This window comes from Petaurus breviceps, unplaced genomic scaffold, assembly GCF_028583685.1.
Source record: "Petaurus breviceps papuanus isolate PSGF00001 unplaced genomic scaffold, PetGlider_PUasm1.0 90775, whole genome shotgun sequence".
Classification (NCBI taxonomy): Eukaryota; Metazoa; Chordata; class Mammalia; order Diprotodontia; family Petauridae; genus Petaurus; species Petaurus breviceps.
In genome coordinates this window covers 13,027,269-13,051,373 of record NW_027187342.1, presented here as the reverse complement: position 1 = coordinate 13,051,373, position 24,105 = coordinate 13,027,269, and the positions used below count along the sequence as shown (strand labels likewise).

Below are 24,105 nucleotides of genomic sequence, written 5' to 3'. Positions count from 1 at the left end.
ATACCAGGAAAGTGAATCTACCACCAAACTTGAACTCTAATACTATGGCAATCCCAGACGTATAGAAAGAGCAGATAATAATGACAGTATTTATACAATGTTTTAAGGAGCTATATATATTATCTCAATTGATCCTCACAATAACCCTGTGAGCTAGGTGCCTTCCTTATCCTCATTTTATAGATTATAAAACTGAGAACAAGAGGTTAAGTAACTTGCCAAAAGGTCATGTGGATAAGTGTCTGAAACAGGATTTGAACACTGATCTTTCAGACTCAAAATCCAATACTTAAAAATCAACTGCCCCATATAGCTATCAGATTTGTGCTAGCTGCAAGAATTGGAAGGTACCCAAGGGATCAATTCAAAAAAAGGTGAAGATATCTAAAGTATAGGAAAAAAAAAATCTGGACCTTACTACCAAAAATAAAAGGTAACTGAGAATGTCAGAAATAAATAAAAGTTTTCGTGTCCCAGCTATATAAAATCAATAGTTAAAATAAAAGCATCACTGTAAAACATTAATAGAGAAGGAGGCTTCTGCAAGTAACATTCCATGAGAGAACCTATTATCTTTACACAACAGATTAAAAGACATCAGTTATAATTTTTTTAAAAAAGGTAAGTTTTTAATTTAAGACAGCAAAATATTACGTTAAAGGTTCCTCTCCAACAAGCTATTCCTCATTCACAGATCAAAATAATTCAAGATATAACATCATATACAATGTTGCTCAGTAACACCACCCCAACCCTCAACCAGTAGCATTAGACAAAAACATAAAACAGGAGGTTGGACATATGCTAAGTAATGATCACTGTCACGGAGAAGATATAAGCAGAGTAGAAGTTCAAGTAAGAACTCCACATGTGGAAGATATTATTCTGGTTATATCAAGCTTATATGATACAGAGCCTCATAGATGAGAATCAAAAAATCTATTAAAATGTCAATAAAATGGACAATCAAGAAACTAGGCCCAAAATTAAACAGGATGAGGAGAGTGGGCTGGATTGCCTACCAGCAATTGCAGACCTCTTTAATGATGCAAGAACAAGTCATTGCTGATAATTTTCTCAGGTATCCTTAATGTCTGGAATGCTCTTTCTCTTCTTCTCTGACTATTGACCATTCTGGCTTGGTCCCAAATAATTCCCACGTTTTAAAGGAAGCCTTGCTTAACCCCTCATTTCCAATGCTTTACTTAACTAAATTTCATATTTATCCTGTATATAGCTTGTTTTTTGTATATATGTTTCCATCTTGTCTCTCCCATTAGATTCTGAGAAAGAGAGCATTTTTGATGGATGACATTAACCAAATCCCTGGAATACATGCCTTTCCATCCTGGGAGGGAGACCCCCACATAACTAAAGAACCATACAAAGAATTTAATCTAAGGTGAATTCTGGCCCATACTGTTCCACCCAGGCAGGTCTGAGCAGAGGTGGATGTCTTTTTGCCTAGCTAACCCTAGGCAGGGGGTAGTCTTCTTCCAAGACGAGAAGAATTAATGTCAACAAATTAGAGCTCTTCTCTAAACAGGAACAGTTTGTTGCTGAGTTGGACGTAAAGTTGAGCCAACAAACAGTTGGCAATAGTGCAGTAGAAAACGAGTGGGCAGTTTTCAGAAATTTGGTGTATAGCACTGCATTTGCTCATCTGGGTCAGAACACTCCCAAATACCAAGACTGGTCTGATAAAAGTGATGGGGAAATTCAGAATCTGCTAAATGGAAAACAAGAATTCCACAGGGTTTACCAGCATAATAGTTCACCCATCTCTAAGAAGGCAGCATTTAATTCCATCAAAAGTAAAATATAAGCAAAATTAAGAGATGTAGGATTCTTGGCTCAGTAAGAAGGCAAATGAAATTGAGTTTTATGCTGATAGTAATAATTCAAAGTGCTTTTATGATACCCAGAAGGTTATTTATGAGCCCAAAAACTATGGTGTATCTCAAATACTCAGTGCTAATAGAGCCACATTGATTAGTGATAAGGACACGATCCTAAAGAGATGGGCTAAACACTTCCATAGTGTTTTCAACAGGCCATCATCAACCATTGACCAATCGTTTACCTCTGGTTAAAGTCAGTCCCTCCAAAGCTGAAGCTCCAAATAAAGAAGAGGTTTTGAATGCCATCAGGCTCTTTTCATGTGGCAAAACACCTCGTGCTGATTCAATTCCAGCTGAGATTTACAAGGTAGGGGGTCCACTGCTCATATAAAAGCTGAGTGAAATATTCCAGATTATATGGCAAGAGGAGGTTATTCCCCAGGAGTTCAATTATGCCTCCACTGTCTCTCTCTATAAAGGTCCTATGACAATCACAGGACGGGTCGCTGTCTTAGTTGCTGCTAACAAGATTTTTGCCAGAGTCCTCCTTAATAGGCTGATCCTTCACCTGGAAGATAGTCATCTATCTGAGAACCAGTGATGGCTTCAGAAAGGGCTGAAGAATAGTCAATATGATGTTTGCTTCCCGACAACTCTCGGAGAAATGCCAGGAGTAGAACAGAGGTCTGTACACAATATTTGCAGATCTGACCAAGGCCTTTCATACTGTTAGTTGTGAGGGATTATGGGAAATTATGTCAAAATTTGGTTGCCTGGAGAAGTTCACCAGCATTGTATATCAATTTCATTGCAGCATGCTTGCCCAGGTTCTGGATAATGGACAATGCTCTCGTGCTTTCCCAGTCACCAATGGAGGGAAACAAGTCTGTGTGCCTGCTGCCATGCCGTCTAGCATGTTTTCAGCCATGTTGGCAAATACTTTCAACAAGGACAAACACAGTATCAAGGTCAGCTACTGCACTGATGGTAAATTCTTCAACCTGAAAAGGCTACAAGCCAAGACCAAAGTGGAGGGAGTATTGGTACAGGCTTTTCTGTTTGCAAATGAAGCTGAGATACAACAAGGTATGGATCACTTCTCTGCTGCTTGCGCTAATTTTGGCCTAACAATTAACAACAAGAAAACAAGGTGGCTCGATCAGCCAGCACCACACCATCCATATGTGAAACCATTGGCTACAGCAAATGGGGAGGTTTTGAATGCTGTGGATAAGTTCACTTACCTTGGCAGTGTACTTTCTGGGGATGTACACACTGATAAAGAGGGTGATGCACGCATTGCCAGAGCTAGCTCAGTGTTCGGGAGGCTCCAAAGGAAAGTAAGGGAGAGAAGAGGTATTACATTGATTACCAAACTGAAGATCTACAGAGCCATTTCACTGACCTCATTGTTGTATGCTTGTGAAACCTGGACAGTATACCAACACCATGCCAGGAAACTGAATCACTTCCATTTGATTTGTCTTGGGAAGATTCTAAAGATCATCTGGCAGAATAAGATACCAGATGCTGAGGCCCTTACTTGAACTAAACTGCCAGGCATTCAACTCTGCTTCAAAAAGTGCAATTCCAACAGGCTAGCCACACTGTTCAAACGCAAAACTATGCTTGCCAAAAACTTGTTTTATGGAGAACTCACACAGGGCAAGATTCATGTGGTGGTCAGAAGAAGCAATACAAGGACCCTCTCAAAGTCTCTCCCAAGAACTTTAGAATTGATTGTATCACACGGGAAACACTGGCACAGTACCCTTCAGCATGGTGTGACCATATCAGAAAAGGTACAGTGCTCTATGAGCAAAGGAGAACTGAAACAGCTCAAAATAAACACAGGATGCACAAATTTAGAGTATCTACCCCAGATGTTCACATAGACTATGCGTGCCTGACCAGCCACAAATGGACACATTGAAACTTGACTCTAGCATAGTGATGTCATTTTGATCCTCTTCAAGAACAAAGAAAAGGGGCAGCTAGGTGGTACAGTGAATAGAGCACCAGTCCTGGAGTCAGAAGGACCTAAGTTCAAATCCAGCCTCAGACACTTAACACTTACTAGCCATGTGACCTTGGGCAAGTCACTTAACCCCAATTGCCCTGCCTTCCCCCCTCCAAAACGCAGAGGGAAAAAAAAAAGAACAAAGGAAAACAATCACATGATCAAAGGCAAGTCACCCAGGCCCTCATTAGAATAGGTCCACTTCTCACTGTAATATTCTTTTTTTTTTCCTGAAAATTACCTCATTTGGGGTTTTCTTGGCAGAGATACTGGAGTAATTTGGCATTTCCTTCTCCAGCTCATTTTACAGATGAGGAAACTGAAAGCAAACAATGTAAAGTTATTTGCCCAGGGTAACATAGCTAGTAAGTATTTGAAGCTAGATTTGAATTCAGGAAGATGAGTCTTTTTGACTCCAGGTCCAGCTTTCTATTCACTAGGCCACTTCGCTGTCCACCTAAAGGGAGGGATAGGCTTTAAGCAAAAAACCAATCCCAATGATTTACAAAAATATTTATCACAAATCACAAATCTGTTGCCAAGATCTATCAATTTCACATTTGCAACATCTCATAACCCCTTCTCTCCTCTGACACAGCCACCACCCTACTCCAGGCCTTCATCACATTCCACTTTAAAGCCTACAAGAGCCAGCTTCTCAGTGAACCTGTAAAAAGATACTCCATTTCTCAATTCTGCTCATTTTCACTGGCTGCCTAAGTAAGCCTAGAATGTTCCCACCCACACCTTTATCTCCTAGCTTCCCTGGCTTCTTTGCCATTCCAGCTAAAATTCCCACCTTCTATAGGATGCCTTTCCCAATCCCTCTTAAATGCTTGTACCTTCCCTCTGGTGATTATTTCCAATTCATCCTATATAAAGCTGGTGATATATAACAGTTCTGAGACTTGTTCCCCCCATTAAACTGTGGGCAGGGGCTGTCTTTTGTCTTTTAATACTAAATGCTTAACAAACATTTAAGTTATTTAACTTGGAGAAGAAAAGACATATGCGAGACATGACAGATGACTTCAAGGATTTGAAGAGTTAGCATGTGGAAGAGGAATTAAACTTGCTCTGCTTAGCCTGAGACAGAGGAACAAGTAACAAAGGGTAGAAGCTGTAAAGAGTCAAATTTAGGCTACATGTCAGAAAAAACTTCCTAACAGCGCTATCCAAAAGTGGAATACATTGTCAAAGGAGGTGGTGGGTCCTTGCCTCATTAGAAGTCTCTGACTGAGCCAAGGTTGAACTAGATGACCAATGAATTCCTTCAAACTCTGAAATTCTATTCTTTTATGACATAGATTACATATTAGTACTAATAAGCTGACATTTATATAGCACTCCATTTCGGGTATGCAAAATGATACACACATATAATCTATTGATCTTCAAAACACAGTGAGTTAAGTACTACATGTAACGTGAACCCCATTTCATTTGAGAAGAAACCGAGGCTCAGAAATGTTAATGAAACTGCCTATAGTATCAAAAGAAGACTTTGAACCTAGGTCTCTCCTTCCTATAAATCATGTTGAGTGTACAATGCACACAACCATGAATGATAGACACCACAGATGGCAAATGAGCTGCTGCCAGAGTTTAATAAGAGGAAGATGTCACTTTGGAATACATTTGAGAAACTGTATCTCATTTGCAACGATCCAAAACTTATCACTGCCACAATATCTGAACTACATAACATTGTTTTCTTAGTAAAGCTATACAGCATTCTGAAATGCCACAAAGCTAAGTATCAAAATTATAAATAACTTTAAGGACCATGGAAAATATAGCATGTATTTTTGTTGTTCAGTCATTTCCAATTCTATGTGACCCCATTTGGAGTTTTCTTGGCAAAGATAATGGAGTGGTTTGCCATTTCATTCTCCAGTTCATTTTACAGATGAGGACAATGAGTCAAACAGGGTTAAGTGACTTGCCCAGGATAATACAGCTATTCAGTATCTGAGGCCAGATTTTAATTCAGGAAGATGAGTATTCCTGACTCCAGGCCTAGCACTCTATCCACTATGCCATCGCCTAGCTGACCATGCAGCACATGTAAGTATCCTATAAAATGCTATCCAAAATAAACTGTCAAGAATTCTCTTCAATTATACCTCCAAGAGATCTCTACCAATAATCTTTACCCTAGTTCAAACCCTCAATATCTCTGACCTAAACTATTACAAAAGCCCCATGACTGTTCTCCCTTCTTCAAGTCTACCTTCTCTCTAATCCATCCTCCACAAAGTTGCCAAGTCAAATAAAAATTCTTCATGCACAGATCTAATATATAACTCTGCTGAAGAAGTTTCAGTGGCTTCCTATTACTTTTAGGAATGAATACAAACTCGTGTTTGGTATTTAAAGACCTTCATAATCTGGCTCCAATATATCTTTTCATATTGATTTCACTTGTGGATTCCAGTCAAACCAGTGTACTTCATTTTTCTTCTACATGATACTCCCTCCTCAGCCTCCATGACTTTGCACACTTTCCCCTACAGACCCAAAATGTATTTCCTCCTCACTTCTGTCTCTTGGAATTCCGAGCTCCTTGCAGGGTTCATATGAAGAGCTACCACTCATAAAACACATTTCTAAATTCTCCGATTACTAGTGTATTGTACTCTTCTCGAGTCTCAAAAATTACTTGGTACAGATTTATCAGCAAACACTGCCCCAATTGAATGTAAGCTCCTTAAGGGCAGAAACTTTATTGTTTCTGTCTTTCTATTCTCAGGCCATAGGATAGTGCCTGGCAAACAGAAATGAATTATTAAATGCTACTGAACAGAAGAAATATAAAAGACATCATTAACAGATTAATAACCTCCCCCAAAATGTGCTCATCATATATGAAAACAAGAAACAACAAACTCAAGTGTTACACCGGTACCTCACAGAAAATAAAAGAGAAGTTCTTTAGCACACTAGATGGATTTCCTAGTTGAGGATTTATGTAAAGAAATAGATAAGAACTGGATGAAAGGCCTGGCTGGATCACAATTTGACTGTGTACCCACAGTGATGAAACCCTATAACCAACATACAAGTATTTATTTATATTAATATATGATAAAGAAAAAAACAACCAACAGGAAAATTCAAATAAAGTTTCACATATATCAAAAGCTGCTACAAAAGATGTCAGAAAATACCTTTGTGTCCAGGAGTTGATATAAGCAAATATTTTGAGAGTATGTTCCTTTCTGAGTTGCAGTCCATCACCACCTTCAATGTCGGATACTAAAAAAAAAAAAAAAAAAGGTGGGGGGGGGGGAAAAAACAAAATTTAAAAATAAATTACATTTTAAAAACTAAAACTTAGTTCAAAAAGTACCTCAAAGAATGCTTTTATTTTAGCTCCTAAACAAAATTATTTAAACTACGAAAATTTAGAACCTCAGTGTGATTTTCTGAAATTAGTAAACCTTTAACTTAAAATACACACTGAATTTTTTTTGGAATTTCCTTCACAATTTACAAGACACTTTGCTTATAATTCTGACAGAAAGGCCCTCCCAGTGGTTGTAACCTCATTTTGTAAATTTTAAGATAAGCCTTAGAGAAGTGAAGGGATTTGACCAAAAACAGATGAGCTAAACTAAACTAGGACCTTTTTGGCAAAATTTACCGATGTCTTCCTACAATATCACTTTGAAAATAGTGTTCAATGAAATATTAAGTTAATAATATTAAGTTAACAAATGGGTAATTCTGGAAGACTTGATCTTAAATTTTATCTAAAACACTTACTAATAGGGTTATCCTGGGCAAGTCACTTAATGTATGCCTGCCTCTGTTCCTCATTTGTAAAATGGGAGTCCCTGAGAGAATTTTAGGGGGTCTGTCAAGTTAAAACAATTGTTACAAAATATTAAGATGTCTAAATTTCTAAAGTGGCAAGTAGAGCTATAAACCACATAAATTAAAGCTCTGAGGAGTCCTCAATTTTTAAGAGCATAAAGAGATCCTGAGATTACAAAGTTTTAGAACTACTAGTCTACAATTTTCATTTTCTGAAAGTTCATCCTGTCTTAGAGTTGATGTTAAGTTTGTGAATATTATGCAAAAAACCCCCACATATTCCTACTCTTACCTCAAAAAAATTGTAAACAAAGCTCACTTTTTTCAAGTGCAAGAAAAATAATCTAGCTTCAAATTAAACTAGCAGTACTACTATAAATAAGCTAAAGAGGCAAATACATTTAAAACAAAATTTATACAGAGGTTTTAGGGGAATTAATTACATGAGTGTATAAAACTTTTTTAAATACTAAAAATCACATGTGTAAATATGTCTTGTACATAGTACTTAATAAATGCTTGTTGACTAAGCACACCGCAATATATAAGTAAAAGGAAAAAATAAATGAATTCAAGATTTTAACTTCAAACTTTTTTTTACTAAACTTTAATTTCAAAACTATGAATGAAATCTCAACACGTACAACACATAAGTAGAATCTATTCACAAACAAGGAAGAGATAAATTACAAATGCTAGCAATAACTATGCTAATTATATATACTATATTTATTAACTATACTATTGGCCAGCTAGGTGTCACTGTGGATAGAGCAACAGGCCTGGAGTCAGGGAGACCTGAATTCAAATTTAACCTCAGACACTTACTAGCTGTGTGGCCCTGGGTAAATCATTTAATACCGTTTGACTCAGTTTCCACATTTGAAAAATGATCTGGAGAAGGAAATGGCAAACCACCCTAGTATCTCTGCCAAGAACTCCAAATGGGGTCACAACTCAACAACAACTATACTATTGCTTTTTCATGGATCTAGATTTGTGACTTTATTGGTGTTCAAAATTTTAGGTGAAGAAACTTCCTTTAGCCATACAAATCAACAACTATTAAGACACCTGACTTTACTCTTAGAGATGTACAAAGGGCACAGGGATGTTAACTGACTTGCCCAGGGTCATTCAGTCTATAGTCTATGTGTTTATAGAGTCCAAATTTGAACCTAGCTCTCAATGTGGTACCACATTACCTGACAAGCTAAAAACATACAATATTTATGTGTTAAGGACAGGGAAAGAGGTGTTGAGGTAAAATTGGAGTTCCTTCACATATTGTGATAAGCAGGAAACTAAGCAGTATGTTACCTAATTATAATTTTCATCTGAGGATGGGGGTCATCATTCTCCCAATGAGTTGTCTTTAGCCAAGTAAAAAGGGATATACATTCAAGAGAAGGAGATCTATGACCACAGAAAAATCACCAAATCGCTGTATTATTTTTTCCTCACCTACAAAATACATCTGCAGGACCTAATTTAGAGTTGTTGGGGGGGAAGAAAATTTCAAATCATCAACAAGTATTTATCATGTACCAACTACATGCCAGGTGCTGAGTTTTCAACAACAGAAAAGTTCTAGCCCTTAAGGAGTTTATATATAATGGAGGTAGAAACAACAAGACTCAACAACAGATATGGTAGAAAAGTAAAGAAAATTGAGGAGTCAAGGATAACTTTGAGACTACTAACTTGGTTGACTGGTGTTACCCTCAAAAGAAATAAGGAAGTAAGGAATAATTATAACAACAACAAGAATAACTAAAATTTATATATCATCTACTATGTACCAGGCACTGTGCTAAGTGCTTTAGAACTATAATCTCATTTGATCCTCACAAGAACCCTGGGAGGTTGGTGCTTTGTTCCCCCCCCCCCCCGCTTTTTTTTTTACAGATGAGAAAACTGGGGCGGAGGTTAAGTGACTTGTACAGGGTCACATAGTTAATAAGGAGTAGGTTTAGGGAGAAAGATAATGAGTACTGTTTGGGGCATGCTGAGTTTGAGATTTAGATGGACCTCGACAATTTGTTCACATTCAAATACATCACAAGAAAGAAACCTTGGTTGTGTATAAAGATCTACATAGAGAAAATATTTCTAGACATGGTTACAGATGAGATTACCTAGCAAGAATTTAAAGGTAGGGGCGGCCAGGTGGCTCAGCGAGTAAGAGGACCGGCTCCAGTGTAGGGATGACCTGGGGATCAAATCCGGGCTCAGATACTTAGCACCACACCCAGAAATGACTGGCCGTGTAACCGTGAGCAAGTTACTTAACCCCGATTGCTTAAAAAAAAAAAAAAAAGAATTTAAAGGTAGAAGAGGGCCTAGGCAGAGTCCTGAGGTACATAGAAGGTTGAGGGGAGGAAATAATAATACAGGAAAAGATGCAAAAAGTAAGATGCAAAGCACTGAAAAGGCTCACCTTACAAATATATTGTTTCTAGCTGGGGTGATCACGAGACAGCATCTCAGATGGGCCTAGAAGGAAGAATGGCTTCCTGGATCCCACTATGTATTAATGCCCTTTCTCCACCTCAAAGTGTATTGTATTACCATTTTAAAAAATAAACCCACAGTAGAATATAAATTGAGAATATACATACACACAAAATCACAATCTTCAAGCTGTTATATTCTAACTAGGGAATTGTGTACAAGAATTACACAAGTATTAATACCAATTAATTTCAAGAGAGTAAACATGCTAATAATTGAGGAGATACAGAATCAATCACTCAATAAATATTTATTAAGCACTCACTAGGTACTCTGAAAAATGCTTAAGAATACAACAAAAGGAAAAATAAAGTCTTGATCCTCAAGAAGTTCACTATCTAATGTAGAGACAAGAACCAAACAACTATGAGCAAATAAGCTACATACAGAATAAATAAGAAATAATTGAGAGAGAAGGCACTAGAATTAAAAGGACTTGGGAAAGGCTGGTAGGAAATGGGATTTTAGTTGGGACTTAAGGGAAGCCATGGAAGTCAGTAAGCAAAGATGGGAAGGAATAACATTCCAGGCATAGAGAACAGCCAGAGAAAATGCACAGGTCCTGAGAGAGTAAATATTTTGTTCCTAGAACAGCAAAGAGACCAGTGTGAGTGGATCAAAAAGTACATGATGAAGAGGCAACGGAATGTTAGCGAGGTTACGAAGGGCTCTGAACAACAGAGGACTTTTTATTTGATCCTGGAGGAAACAGGGAGTTTAATGAGTAGAGGAGTGACATAGTCAGACCTGTGTTTTATGAAAAATCACTTTGGTAACTGAAAGGAAGATATATTGGATTAGGGAGAGACAGACCAACCAGTGGGCTATTGCAATAGTCCAGTAGTGAAGTGATGAGGGCATGCACTACTATGGCAGCAGTGTCAAAGAAAAGAAGGAGAAATATTGAAGATGTTGCAGAGGTGAAATTGACAGGTCTGGGCAACCAACTGGATATGAGGAGTGAGAGATAGTAAGGAGCTCAGGAAAACTCCTAGTTTGAGATTGAAGGGATTGAAAAGAGAGTCTTTAATTACTCTACAGGAAGGAGGAAGGTAAGAGAGGGTTTAGGGGAAAAGATAAGCTCTCTTTTGGACATACTGAATTTAAGATGGAAATCCAGTCCAACATGAAAGGCTGTTGGAGAGATTGAGAAAAAATTCATGGGAGTTGATAAGATCACCAAGTAAAGTAGTTTAGAGGGAGAAAAGGGTTCAAGACAGAACCCTATGGAACAACTAAGGTTTTCCAGGGCATAATCCAGCAGAGGAGACAGAGAAGTAGTCAGACAGCGGGGAGGAGTCAAGATGGCAGAGTAGAAACAGGACCCGCTCCCATCTCCTCCAAAAAAATGACTCTAAACAAACTTTAGAGCTACAGAACCCACAAAATGACAGAGAGAAGCTAACCTCCCGCTGAAGACAGTCCAGCAGGCCACCAAGGCAAGGGCCAGCACAACACTCCGGGAGCTGTGCCCAGCCCCCTGTGAGACTGAGGTTTTTTTTAGCCTCAGGGCAGCCACAACCAGCCACCAGTTGAAGGGACTTCAGATCACCAGCAGCTTGGCGGCTTCCAGAATTATCAACCCATAGATGTTAAGGACAAAGCGAGAGGTCATTACAATGCAGACTTTGGGAACCGGGAGTCCAGGAGTACGGTCCGGCCTTTGGCCCCTGGAGGGAGAAGTGGCAGAGGCATAGCAGCTTCAGAGCTCCTGCCTGGAGATTATAGGGGGACCAAGTAACCAGTCTGATGGGTAATTGCTCTTGCTTTAACATTCTTGGATCTGGATTGCTGTCTAGGCTGAAGGTCCTGGAGTATGTGACTGGTTTGCCAAAGCATGTGGAGGCTTCAGAGAGGGCACCCAACTAACAGCTCCAGCAGCTGTGAAAATGCCAGTGATTTGTGACAAAACTCCCCTCTCTGATAGCAGAGTTCTAACTGTGATAAAAAGCTCAAAAGTCAAGTAATTGAGTGGCAGCAATCCGACATTAGACTCCTATTTTAGGGACAAAAAGGATCAAAGCATGGAACAGGAAGAAGACAGTGAAGTCAGAACAGTTGCATCAAAATCTTCCATCAAAAGAAAAACCTGCTTACAAGCCATAGAGGAGCTTAAGAAGGATTCTGAAAACCAAATAAGAGTAGTGGAGGAAAAACTGGGTAGAGAAATGAGAATGAGGCAAGAAAATTATGAAATGAGAGTCAACAACCTGATTGAAGAAAATAACACCTTAAAAAATAGACTAACTGAAATGGCAAAAGAGGCTCAAAAAGACAATGAGGAGAAGAATGCCTTAAAAAGCTGAATTTGCCAGATGGAAAAAGAATCTCAAAAGCTCACTGAAGAGAATCATTCTTTCAGAATTAGACTGGAGAAAATGGAAACTAGTGACTTTATGAGAAATCAAGATACTATTAAACAGATCCAAACAAATGAAAGAATAGAAGGCAATGTGAAATATCTCATTGGGAAAACCACACTGACCTGGAAAATAGATCCAGGAGAGATAATTTTAAAATTGCTAGACTACCTGAAAGCCCTGATCAAAAAAAGAACCTAGAAATCATCCTTCAAGAAATTCTCAAGGAAATTTGCCCTGATGTTTTAGAATCAGAGGGCAAAATAGAGGTTGAAAGAATCCACCAATCACATCCTGAAAAAGATCCCCAAAAGAAAACTCCTAGGAATATTGTAGCCAGGTTCCAGAGTTGCCAGATCAAGGTACAAGCAGCCAGGAAGAAACAATTTGAATATTGTGGAAACACAATCATCGATAACCCAGGATCTGGCATCTTCTACACTGAGGGATCGAAGGGCTTGGAATATGATATTCCAGAGGGCAAAGGAGCTGGGATTAAAACCAAGAATCACCTACCCAGCAAAACTGAGTATCATGTTTCAGGGGAAAATATGGTCATTCAATGGAATGGAGGACTTTCAAGCATTCTTGCTGAAAAAAAGAGAGTTAAAGAGAAAATTTGACATTTAGATACAAGAAGCATGAGAAGGTAAATAAGGAAAAGTAATCATAAGGAACTTATCAAAGTTGAACTACTTATAATCCTACATGAAAAAGCAATAATTTTAACTTATGAAACTTTTCTCAGTATAAGAATAGTTGAAGGGAATAGAAATGTGTGTATATGTATGTACATATGTATACATGTATGTTTATATATGTATGTATGCATACACACATTTCTATATAGAGGAGTATATGGGTATATGTACATATGTGAGTGTGTATATATGTACAGGTATATATAGACAGAGGGCACAGGACCAACTGAATAGGAAGGGATGATACTTAAAAGGTGAAATTAAGAGATGAGAGACAGGAATATAATGAGAGAAGATGGAAAGAGATAGAATGGGGCAAACTATCTCATATAGAAGAGGCAAGGGGAAACTTACAATGGAGGGGAAGAACAGGAAGGCAAAAGGGAATGAGTCAACCTTATTCTCATTGAATTGGGCTTAGGGAGGGAATGACACACATACTAAATAGGGTATCTCACCCTATAGGAGAATAGAGGGGAATGTGATGAGAGGGGGGATGATGGAAGAGAGGGCAGGCTGGGGGGGGGGGGAAGGGAAGTTAGAAGCACCCACTTTTGAAAAAGGACAGGATCAGAGTAGAGAACAGAACAAGTGGGGATAGAATGGAGGAAAATATAGTCAGTCTTTCACAATATATCCACTATGGAAATGCTGTGCATAGCTACACATGCATTGTATATTGCTTAAAATATATTGTATATATTCAACCTATATTGAATTGCTTATCTTCCCAGTATGGGTGGATGACGAGGGAGGTAGGGAAAGAATCTGGCATTCAAAGGCTTAAAATCAAATGTTTAAAAAATATATTATCATTATTATTATTACTATTGTCATTTTACATGTAACTAGGAAATAAGATATACAGGCACTGGGGCATAGAGATCCACCGTGCCCTACTGGAAAGTTGGATGGGGGATGGGGGAAGATATGGGAGGGGGGCACACTTGGGGAGTGGATATTCAGTGAGATTGCTGTTTTGGGGTGGTGGGTTAGGGGAAAAATGGGGAGAAAATTTGTAACTCGGAATCTTGTGGAAATGAATAATGTAAACTAAAAAATAAAAAAGAAGGAAAAAAAAAGTGGTCAGACAGAGAAAAAGAGAACCAGGAGAGAACAGCATTAAGAAAAATTAGAGAAGGGTATGAAGGAATCCTCAGGTAGCAAGGGATTTTAGGGATGACAAGAGGATGGAGTACATTCTAGAAAGAGGGAACACATGCAAACACAAAGAGGTTAGAGATGTAACATCCTGTATGTATAAGAGCTAGGAAGGAAATCTTACTAGACTGAGTAAGCAGGAATAATATAAAATGTGACTCGAGAAGAAATTAAATGGTAGAGAGTTCAAAAAGCTGATCTTTGGAGAAAAAAGTGGAAGGTTTTAGTGGACTTCAGACATGAATAATGTGATATGGCAGCAAAACAAAAACAAAAATGTGATCTTAAGTTGTGTTAAGAGAAGATCTCTCAAGAATTCTTTCAAGAATAAGGATATGATAGGGTTCTGTACTCTTTCCTGACCATTACACATATCATTCAGTTCTGAGAATCATGTGTTAAGAAGTACACTGATAGGTTAGCAAGTGTCCAGAAGAAGGCAACCAGGATGGTGAATTAACTTGAGTCTTTCATGAGAGGATTGGCTAAATAAGCTAGGGGAAGAAAAGATCAGCCGGGAGGTTGCAGCTCTTTCAAGTATTTATCTAGTTGTTAAATGGAAGAGGGATTAGACTAGTTCTGCCCCCTAGAGGGCAGAATGAGGAACATAATTTCAGCAATTCTCTAAAGCTATAAATTGCAGAAAAAGTGCTCAACTAAATTGGCAGGCAGTTTTCCTCATCCAACATATGCCAATACCAATGAAATCACAGGCCCCAGTCTTTATTCCTATCCCTATTCTCAATATCAAGGATAGTGCCAGATCATAGAAGGCACCTCAATAAAGATTTGCTATCATTTTAGCAGCTCTGTAAAGGATAGAGTATAAACCAAGTCTGCACAACATGCAGCCCATCAAAGGAGGAGGGAGGAGGTTGGGGAAGGGGGAGAAGGGCGGAGAACCCTGTTAAAAAACGTAGGGTTGCCACTGCGTACTATCCTGTTTGTTACATGACCCACAGCAACCAACTGTCATAAGTCTGTCTCTAGTTGAACTTATCTGCAGCCCAAACCTACTCCCACGTTGTGCTGGTCTGGTATAGACTCTTGCTTAATTGAAAGGAAGCACATAGGCAATGGTTCAGTGAGTAGGACTCTGTTACCCCAATTGGAGTGTTCTTGGCAAAGATACTGGGGTAGGTTTGCAATCCTTTCTACAACACATATTAACAGATAAGGAAACAAAAGCAAAAGAAAAGGAAACTAAGGCAAACAGTGTTAATTGACTTGCCCATGGTTACATAGCCAGTAAGAATCTAAGGACAGATTTGAACTAAGGAAGATAAGTCTTCCTGCCTCCAGGTCAGTGCTCTATCCATTGTGCCACCTATTATGCCCTCATAAGCATAAGTTATATTTATATTGTATTTTGAGGAAAGAGGAAGAAATTTAAGAAATGCATTAAGATTTTTTTGAGCCATTCAACATATTTTATGCATATGTTTTATACTTGTCTTATTTTTCCCCACTCCTAAAAGAAACTCTGCTCTTAAGAAAAGATTCCATAGTTTTAAAAAGGCAACTCCTAGGTAATTTTTCCTTCAGAACCATGTTACAAAATAAAACTGTTGCTGCACAGCTAAGTTCCTACCTGCATTCTGCATTTATAAACCCACCAATACCGACACCCAGTATAAAGGAACAGATAGAAGTAAATGAATGAGTCAGATATGCGAGATTCTGAAGAATCACTGTGATGTAGCGTATCAAATATTTTACTGTATATTAGCACTTACTAATTAAGTACTAAAAAAGATATTATTTTAACCTTTTCTTACAACCCAACAAACACTAAATTCAGCAGCATATTCTTTAAAATAGACTACAAAGATGCCTCATTCAAATTAGGCCAAATTCTAAATCAATTCTGAATCAGTAAAAAGAACTCTAGCTCTCTACAATCAGAGAATCAAACATGGTCTGTGTATGATCTTTACAAGCTGTGTGACGTTAAGCAAGTCACTGAACCTCCCTGACCCTAAGCTTCCTCATCTACAAAATGAGAGGACTGGGCAAAATGACCTCTGAAGTCCTTTCTAGGTGTAGATCTATGAGATCCTCTATTCAGTGATATTCTAGAGTAAAACATGAAAGACAAAGTTTCAGTGGGTTTCAGGGAGTTACACCTGAATTGAGCCTAAGGCATAATTTTCCAAACTGTGGGATGGGTGGCAACAAGAGGAGGGGAACACTGAAGGTAGAGAAGGATGTCTTGAAGGAATGACCAAAATTACTGTACAGTAGTACAACTTCTAATTAGATGCACTAATTTTTTTCAATGAAAAAAATCAAAATCAACAAAACTGAAACACTGGTAATTCATTCTACCAATACTAGATATATGGCAACAAGTAATAAGAGTATATACATTTGTCTCATTATCTGCCACCATCACTCCAAGGAGGGATAGGCTCATGACACAAAGAAGCTGTTTCATTCAGACTACTAGTAGCATCTGAATGTGAAGTATGTAAACCAAAGCTAAATAATATTTTTGAGGAAGTGAAAAGATCCACAATATTCATATATTTTTCAATGTTATTCATTTTGGTAAATGCAAATAAGTCAGATTTCAAAGAGCAACATTTTATAAGTAAAATAATTCAAACAGTTATAGGAAAGCATTGGAAATTTTCTACAATTACATTTATATTTAATTATATTACATTTTTAAATAGTAAAATATTATATATCCCTTTATGAACTACATAGCCATTCTGAAGAGAAAATCCACCAAAGAAACTGAAGATAGCAAAGACAATAGAGATGATTTAAGTAGTGTAAATAAAAAAACAGTATTAAAAAAAAAAACCCAAATCCAGAAAATATATTCCACTAAATTTATCATTCTTATTGACGGAAAGGAAGTACAGTATTGTTATAAAAAGGAAACACTGCTGTCAGTCTTAGACTACTAACCAAAGACAGCATGAGAACTAATAAATTGAAACAACTTAAAAGTACATGCAGACCACATAGCTAAGCTAACTTTATGAGAAAATTAGTAGCAAGTAAAAATAAATTATAAGCAAAAATAAACTTTCAAAAAACCTATCTGTGATATCAAAAGAAATACTTGCAGAGTAAAAATTACTGACAAAATTGATAAGGGCAAAAGGCATTGTTCTGAAGGAAAAACATCATATTATATATATCTTCGTAAAGCTACATCTACTTTCAAAATGATTCTAGGAGTACCATCTGAATGCAACTTCCAATTATTTCTTTTTCAGTTCATACTATAAGGGGAACTTCTCATGTCTGAAGACTTTTGTGACCAATTAACAGAGAAATTAAAATATTCCTATTTTACATTCTAAATTGATACAGCAATACATGCAGTTAAAGGTGTTCATTTGCTTACATATGTCCAAAACATAAAACTAATATTGGGAAGATTTGTTACTCTGTAAAGATACTTATGACAACTCCATGTCGAGAAAATGTTTCATTATGACTGATGGGGTTTTTTAAATTATATAATGTACAATAATAGTACTGAACTCTGCACTGATAAAGTTGAATTAGTGTTGTCAATTTATAGGTATTCCAGGAGAAGCCCTAACCTTGCTCACACTTCACTACACACTAGACTCACTCGCTACTTCTCCATTTCCTCACAAGCAGCTTTGCTTGCTTTGGTACCCTTCTTCTTCCCCTCACTCCAGCTCCTATTTAGGTGATGTCTTCCCCCACCTGGAGATATAATGGATAAATTTTAGCACTATACTTGGAGTTAGGAAGATCCTAGTTTAAATCCAACTTAAAATGCTAGTTGTGCCACCCTGGTCAAGTCACTTCACCTCTTAACTGTTTCAATTTCCTACAAATGTAAAATTGGGATCACAGTAGTATCTACCTCACAGAACTGCTGTGAGGATCAAATGAGAAAGAATTTGTAAAATACTTAAAACAATACTGGGCATATAGCAGGAGCTTTTAAAAAAGCTTGCTTTCTTCTTTCCTTCCTTCCACAGTAGAATGTACCTACCTGAGAGCAAAGACTTGCTTACTTGGATTTTTAACTCCAGTACTTAGCACAGTACCTGACAAATAGTGATTAATAAATGCTTATAATAAAGTGATTAATAAATTAATGATATGATTGATTGGTAAAAAGTTTTATTACCTATCTCAATCCACTAATTAGTGCTCTCTATTCTATCAAATTATCTTGCATTTCTTACTTATACTTTTAAATATTTTATCATCCTAGTAATATGTAAACTGAAGTCAGGACTGTTTTTGTTTTGTTTTTGTGGTGCCAGGTTATACAGAATAATGCTTTTTGCAGATAACAGAACATAATAAATGTATACTGAATGAATACACGTGAAAAAATGGCCCCCGACTAAAAATATAAGGACTAAACTTTATACATCCTAGTTCTATCAAGGCTGCTTTAAGATTTGTCACTTCGCTCCCCTACTTTTGACTTCTATTCCAACTACCTCTAGTTGAAGCTCTTCCTATGATATAAGCCTCCCAACAGTTGTCCCACTTCTGGTCAGGCCAACTTATTTCATACTACTTTCTATTACCTAGTCTGGCTTTCTGGTCAAATGGACTATTACCTATTATCCTCCCTTTCCATAAATGTCTCCCAGAAGCTATACCATGAATTCTTTGAATCAGTGTCAACTAACTTTTATTAAGGACCTACTATGTACTGGATTGGTTCTGAAGGAAATGCAAAGTTTGAATAAGGCAGTCCCTTCCTTTGTGAAACTTATAATCTTGTAGGAGGATAAAATAAAAATAGATAATTACATAATATCACATACTATAAAGAGATACAAAACAAAATGTTACATGAGGTGCAAAGGTGAACACCATTACTGAGGGTGAGATCACTAAAGGCCTCAAGGAGAAAATATTACTTGAGCAGGGTAAGAATTAAATAGGCCAAGTAGAATTTAGGTCAATCCAGACATAGGAAAGGGTGTGAGCAAATGTATGGGGATAGTAGAAAAAAAAAAAAAAACCCTGGTATATTTGACAAAAAGCATGATAAAGAATAGTACAGTTGGACAGGAGTGTAACAATATAAGTTTGTTATCAAATTGCGGTGGACTCTAAGTGACAGGCAAAGAAGTATGAATTTTACTTGGCAGGAATTGGGGAGTCACCAAATATTTTCAGGTGATAGATAAGATTCTTCTGATAGCAAACTCAAGTAGAGGAACAACAGGATGGATGGAGGAAAGACTTACAATAAGGTACTTGAAACATTCCAGACAGGTGCTAATTAAAGCCTGTACTATCAAAGGATCTCTAAAATGCTGGGGAGTGGGGGAAGGAAATATGACATAATACCTCTTGGAAAAAGAAGAAAAAACTATTAAAGGAAAATATATACAGAATATATTACTTTTTTAGTCAATTCACTATAGGAAAGAAAGCAAAAAGGAAAAAAGGAAATCGTATAATTAAAATGAAAACTAGATTATGTATTAATTTCTTTAGTAAGTATGAGAGGTCTAATAGTATAGCTCATAGAAAGTTTGCCTCAGAAACATGAAGGACTGGATTCAAGCCCCAGCTCTGTCCCAAACTGGCTGTGTGGGTCCAAGGTAAGTCATTAAACTTTTCAGTGGCCCAAATATAAGTTGCTGAGCAGTGGGTGGCTAGGTGGTACAGTGAGTAAAGCGCCAGCCCCAGAGCCAGGAAGACCTGAGTTCGGTTCCGGCCTCAGACACTTAACACCCACACACAAAAAAAAACTAGCCGTGTAACCTTGGGCAAGTTACTTAACTCCAACTGCCCTCCAAAAGGCAAAACAAAAAAATAAATAAGTTGCTGAGCAGCTGCAAACATATATCAGAATGTAAAATTTTGTGGAAAGGAGTTCCCTAAACCAGTGGTTCTCAAAAAATCTTTTTTAGCTAGATCCTTTAAGGGGGAATTCATTGTCTAAACTATTTTCAAAATAACATACTAAGATTTGCTTATAAAAATACTCCTCACTTTTCCAAGTACATCTGAGTGAAGCCAGACTGAATGCCAAAGCATATAAGAGAATCCAGTTGTTTTATTAACACCACCACTCTTCTCATTAATTTTTTTCTTTTCCAATAGTGATTTTTTTCATTAAAAATGTATGTCAATCTGTAATGGACTTACAGTTATTTTTTTAAATAAATAAATGTTTAAAATTTATGAGTTTTAATTTCTACAATGGGAAATATTGAAAGAGATGACCTACATAAACAACAAAAGAACAAAAGTTCTAAGGGGTCCTTAATAATTTTTACATGGTAAAGAGAGCCTGTCAAAGTTTGAGAAGTGCTTCCCTAAGCTAATGAAATCACAAGGGAAACTGACAATTAGGCAGATAGACAATCTCTGTCCCAAAATAAGAACACAAAACTCAAATCAGTCAATCTGAACTTTTGATAACAACATTGGTAAACTGCTGTCAAAGAAAAAAATAGTTTAAATTTATATATTGCTAATGCCATATTCATAGCGCCTACAGTGGCTATGATTATGCTGGTGTAATTCTGAATGGCAAAATACAACAAACTCTCCACAAGAAAGACAGAACTAAAACATTTATTCAGACACCAGAAAGATGAATCCCAACACCAGAAAGCTAAATCCATCATAGCAACAAAAAAATCTATACACAATAACAATGCAGGGGGAACTGCCATCCCCAAGCCTTCCCCCTGCTAAGTGTCTTCCCACGAAGGAACACTAAAAGTCCACTCACTGCCTGCTTCCTCGCTCTCCCTTAGCTCTAACTGCTCTGACCAACTTCCTCTGGGCTCTGCTCCACCCTTCTAGCTCTACCAGGTCAGCAAGCTCCTCCTACCACAGGCTTCATATGACTCAAACTCATGTGACTTAGGCTTCCATGTGACTTAGGTCACATGGGTCTATTAATGGATGGGAAAGATTTTCCCATTAAGCAAAAATACATTACCATTACAACTTAACAACAAAAAAGTTAGTCATTGTTAGGTCATTTCTTTTCCAGAAGTAGTATTCTCTTGTCTGGTTCTAACCAACAGTATATAATAAGTCTGAGATAAGTCTGGAAATGTAGTCATGGCTGGTTAACAGTACAAAGGTAATGGGTCTCTATGTCAACTGAACCGATGACATGACTTTAGCAGCACCCAGTAAAAACCAACTATGTTAACTAAGACGCAGGTATAAAACAGCATCATAGGATCAAAGATCTAGAGCAGGAAGGGACCACAGTTTCTTCTAGTCCAGCTTCTTAAAGTGTGGGTATTGACCCCACAGTTTAAGAAGTACTGAATGGGTTGCAAATCGAAAAAGTTTAAGAAGCCCTGAATCTAGTCCAAATACCTAATTTTACATAAGAGGAATGAGGCCCAAGATAGTTAAAGTCACAAAAGTACTAAGTATCAGAGCTAGTATTTAAATTTAAATCTGCAACCTCTAATTCTAAACCCAACACTCATTCCACTGTATTATATATATATATATAAACATATATATATATGTATATATAGTGTTAATTTCTTGAACAGACAAAAGCAAAAATTTGTAGTAGACAACAGTAGGAATGACAGAAGAATGAAGACGCATCACAGGGAAGAAAACACTGTACTAAGGGAACTCTGAGAAAGGGGTAGGAGAAATATGATCATAGGAATTAGGTAAGAACATTTTAGCAATCAATATAAGCACTTCCCTCTATAATCTCTCTTTCCCCTGACCCCCCCAAAGGCACTAAAACATGAAATGTGCCCCTAAAAGAAAAACTGGGTTCAGTTTCAATTGTAAATTAGCACTATTGAAGTATTGTTTTTAAATGCTCATTCCAAAAAGAGTAATGTGTGTCATTTTAATGTGAAAGAAATATTCTTGACTCAGTGAACCCATAATGATACATTAATAGTCTTTACTAAACTGAGAACAGAGACTTTAGTACTTATTCTTCCTGGGACTTACTGAGGAAACAATATATAATCTTGCTTTTATCTAAAAAAAGGATATTTACTTATAGTCATGAGATATTTAGAAAATTAAGTGAGTCCACTGATAAAGTATACCTAAAATGAAAAAGTGATGCTCCTTATTACAGCCCTCAGTTCAAACCCTACCTTTAACAAGTAGTAACTATGTGCTCCTTGGGCAAGTTACTTACTTTCTCAGCATCTCCAGGCAATACTTTAAGATTTTATATAGCATCCCCACACTGAGAAGACACTTAATAAGTGCTAAGTAAGTGGCAAACTAGAAGAAATTCCTTACCAGTAATGCCCTGTACCTATGAAATCACAGGTCCATTTAAAAAATTAATTATTACTTATCAAACTAATAAATCCAGATTTCTAACAAAAGGACTTGCTATGAATGGTAAGGATTAGCTGCTTTGAAGCACTTGGCAGCTTTCCTTATACTAAATACAACAGAAAGCATCTCAGGATAAGCAAAAACTTAAATGTATGTTTAAAAACGGATTCAAAGAGTCACTCTTAATTCAAAGCATACTAATGAATCCATCAAGATATACATCCTTCCTTCTCTAAGGAGCAATGATAAATGTATAGGAAACCAGCTCAGAAAAAATTTTTTTTCATAAAGTCAATTAACTGTTTCACTTCTCTATAACCACAATTTCAGAACTTTGTATAGAGCCTCAAAGATAACTGAACTCAGAGATACTGTCAACAATTTGATTTTATTATTGCAGGAGTACTCTAGTGGATTACCTGACTCTCATCAATTACTTACACAAATGCATAGGTGGCATACTTATCAAATTAGCAGATGATACAAAACTCAGAGGGATAGCTAACACACTGGGAAGAAAAGGGAAAAGAGGGAAAGAGAATAAGCTAGCAAGTACTTACTCTATGCCAGGCATCATACTGAGTGTTTACAAGTATCATGCATCTCATATAATTCTTACAACAAACCTGTGAGATAGGTGCTATTATAGTCTCAGCTGAACTTGGGTTGACCTGAATCCAAACCCTGCTGGATTAAGCTAGCTCAACAACAAAATGAGGAACTGGAAAAGTATCAATACAGATATATATATATATATATATATATATATATATATATATATATATATATATATATATATATACGGAAAGGGGGAGGGGGGGAGAGAGAGACATATTATATATATTGACATATATATGTTTGATGTCAATATATTGACTATATATATTCTCATTATAAATAAGAATAGAATAAGGAAGTCACAGCTAAATGGAAGGATGATTTGCAGGTGTTCCTAGGAAAAACAAAGGAACTTACAGAATTGGTTTCTTCATTTTTGTTTGTCCTTCATTCTTGAACAGGACAATGACATCAGGAAGGTTGGTTTCTTCATGTAAACAAGAATAACAAAGTATACCATTTCAAGCGACACTTGGTCATCTCATATTACAATGTTCTTGAAGATCACAAGCATTTATTAAGTAACTACTGTGTGCCTGACAAAGTCTAGGGACTGGGATGGAAAGACAGAAGTAAAACTGCCCCTGATCGTAAGGAACTTATTTTTGGTAGGAAAAGGGTAAACACAACATGTACACAGGCTAAGTACTGGATAATTTTTGGAAACAGGTACTCTCAAATGTGGAAATCAGTTAAGTTTTCATGTAAAAGGGATGGCATATGACCTGGGCCCTGAAGGAAATTGCAGACTAAGAAGTAAAGTGAGGAGAGCTCTCCTCATGCCTGCATGGGGGGTA

The 24,105-nt window shown here is 37.1% G+C and overlaps 1 protein-coding gene across 3 annotated transcripts in view; it reads right to left on the bottom strand.

Annotated features, from left to right (window-relative positions):
• Positions 1–24,105, bottom strand: part of USP34 (ubiquitin specific peptidase 34) — a 322,401-nt gene that overhangs the window by 247,286 nt on the left and 51,010 nt on the right. For all 3 annotated transcript variants that reach the window (XM_069069036.1, XM_069069034.1, XM_069069035.1), the window contains exon 2: positions 7,032–7,119. In XM_069069036.1, coding sequence (XP_068925137.1) covers positions 7,032–7,119 — 88 coding nt within the window. The remainder of the gene's footprint in view (positions 1–7,031; positions 7,120–24,105) is intronic.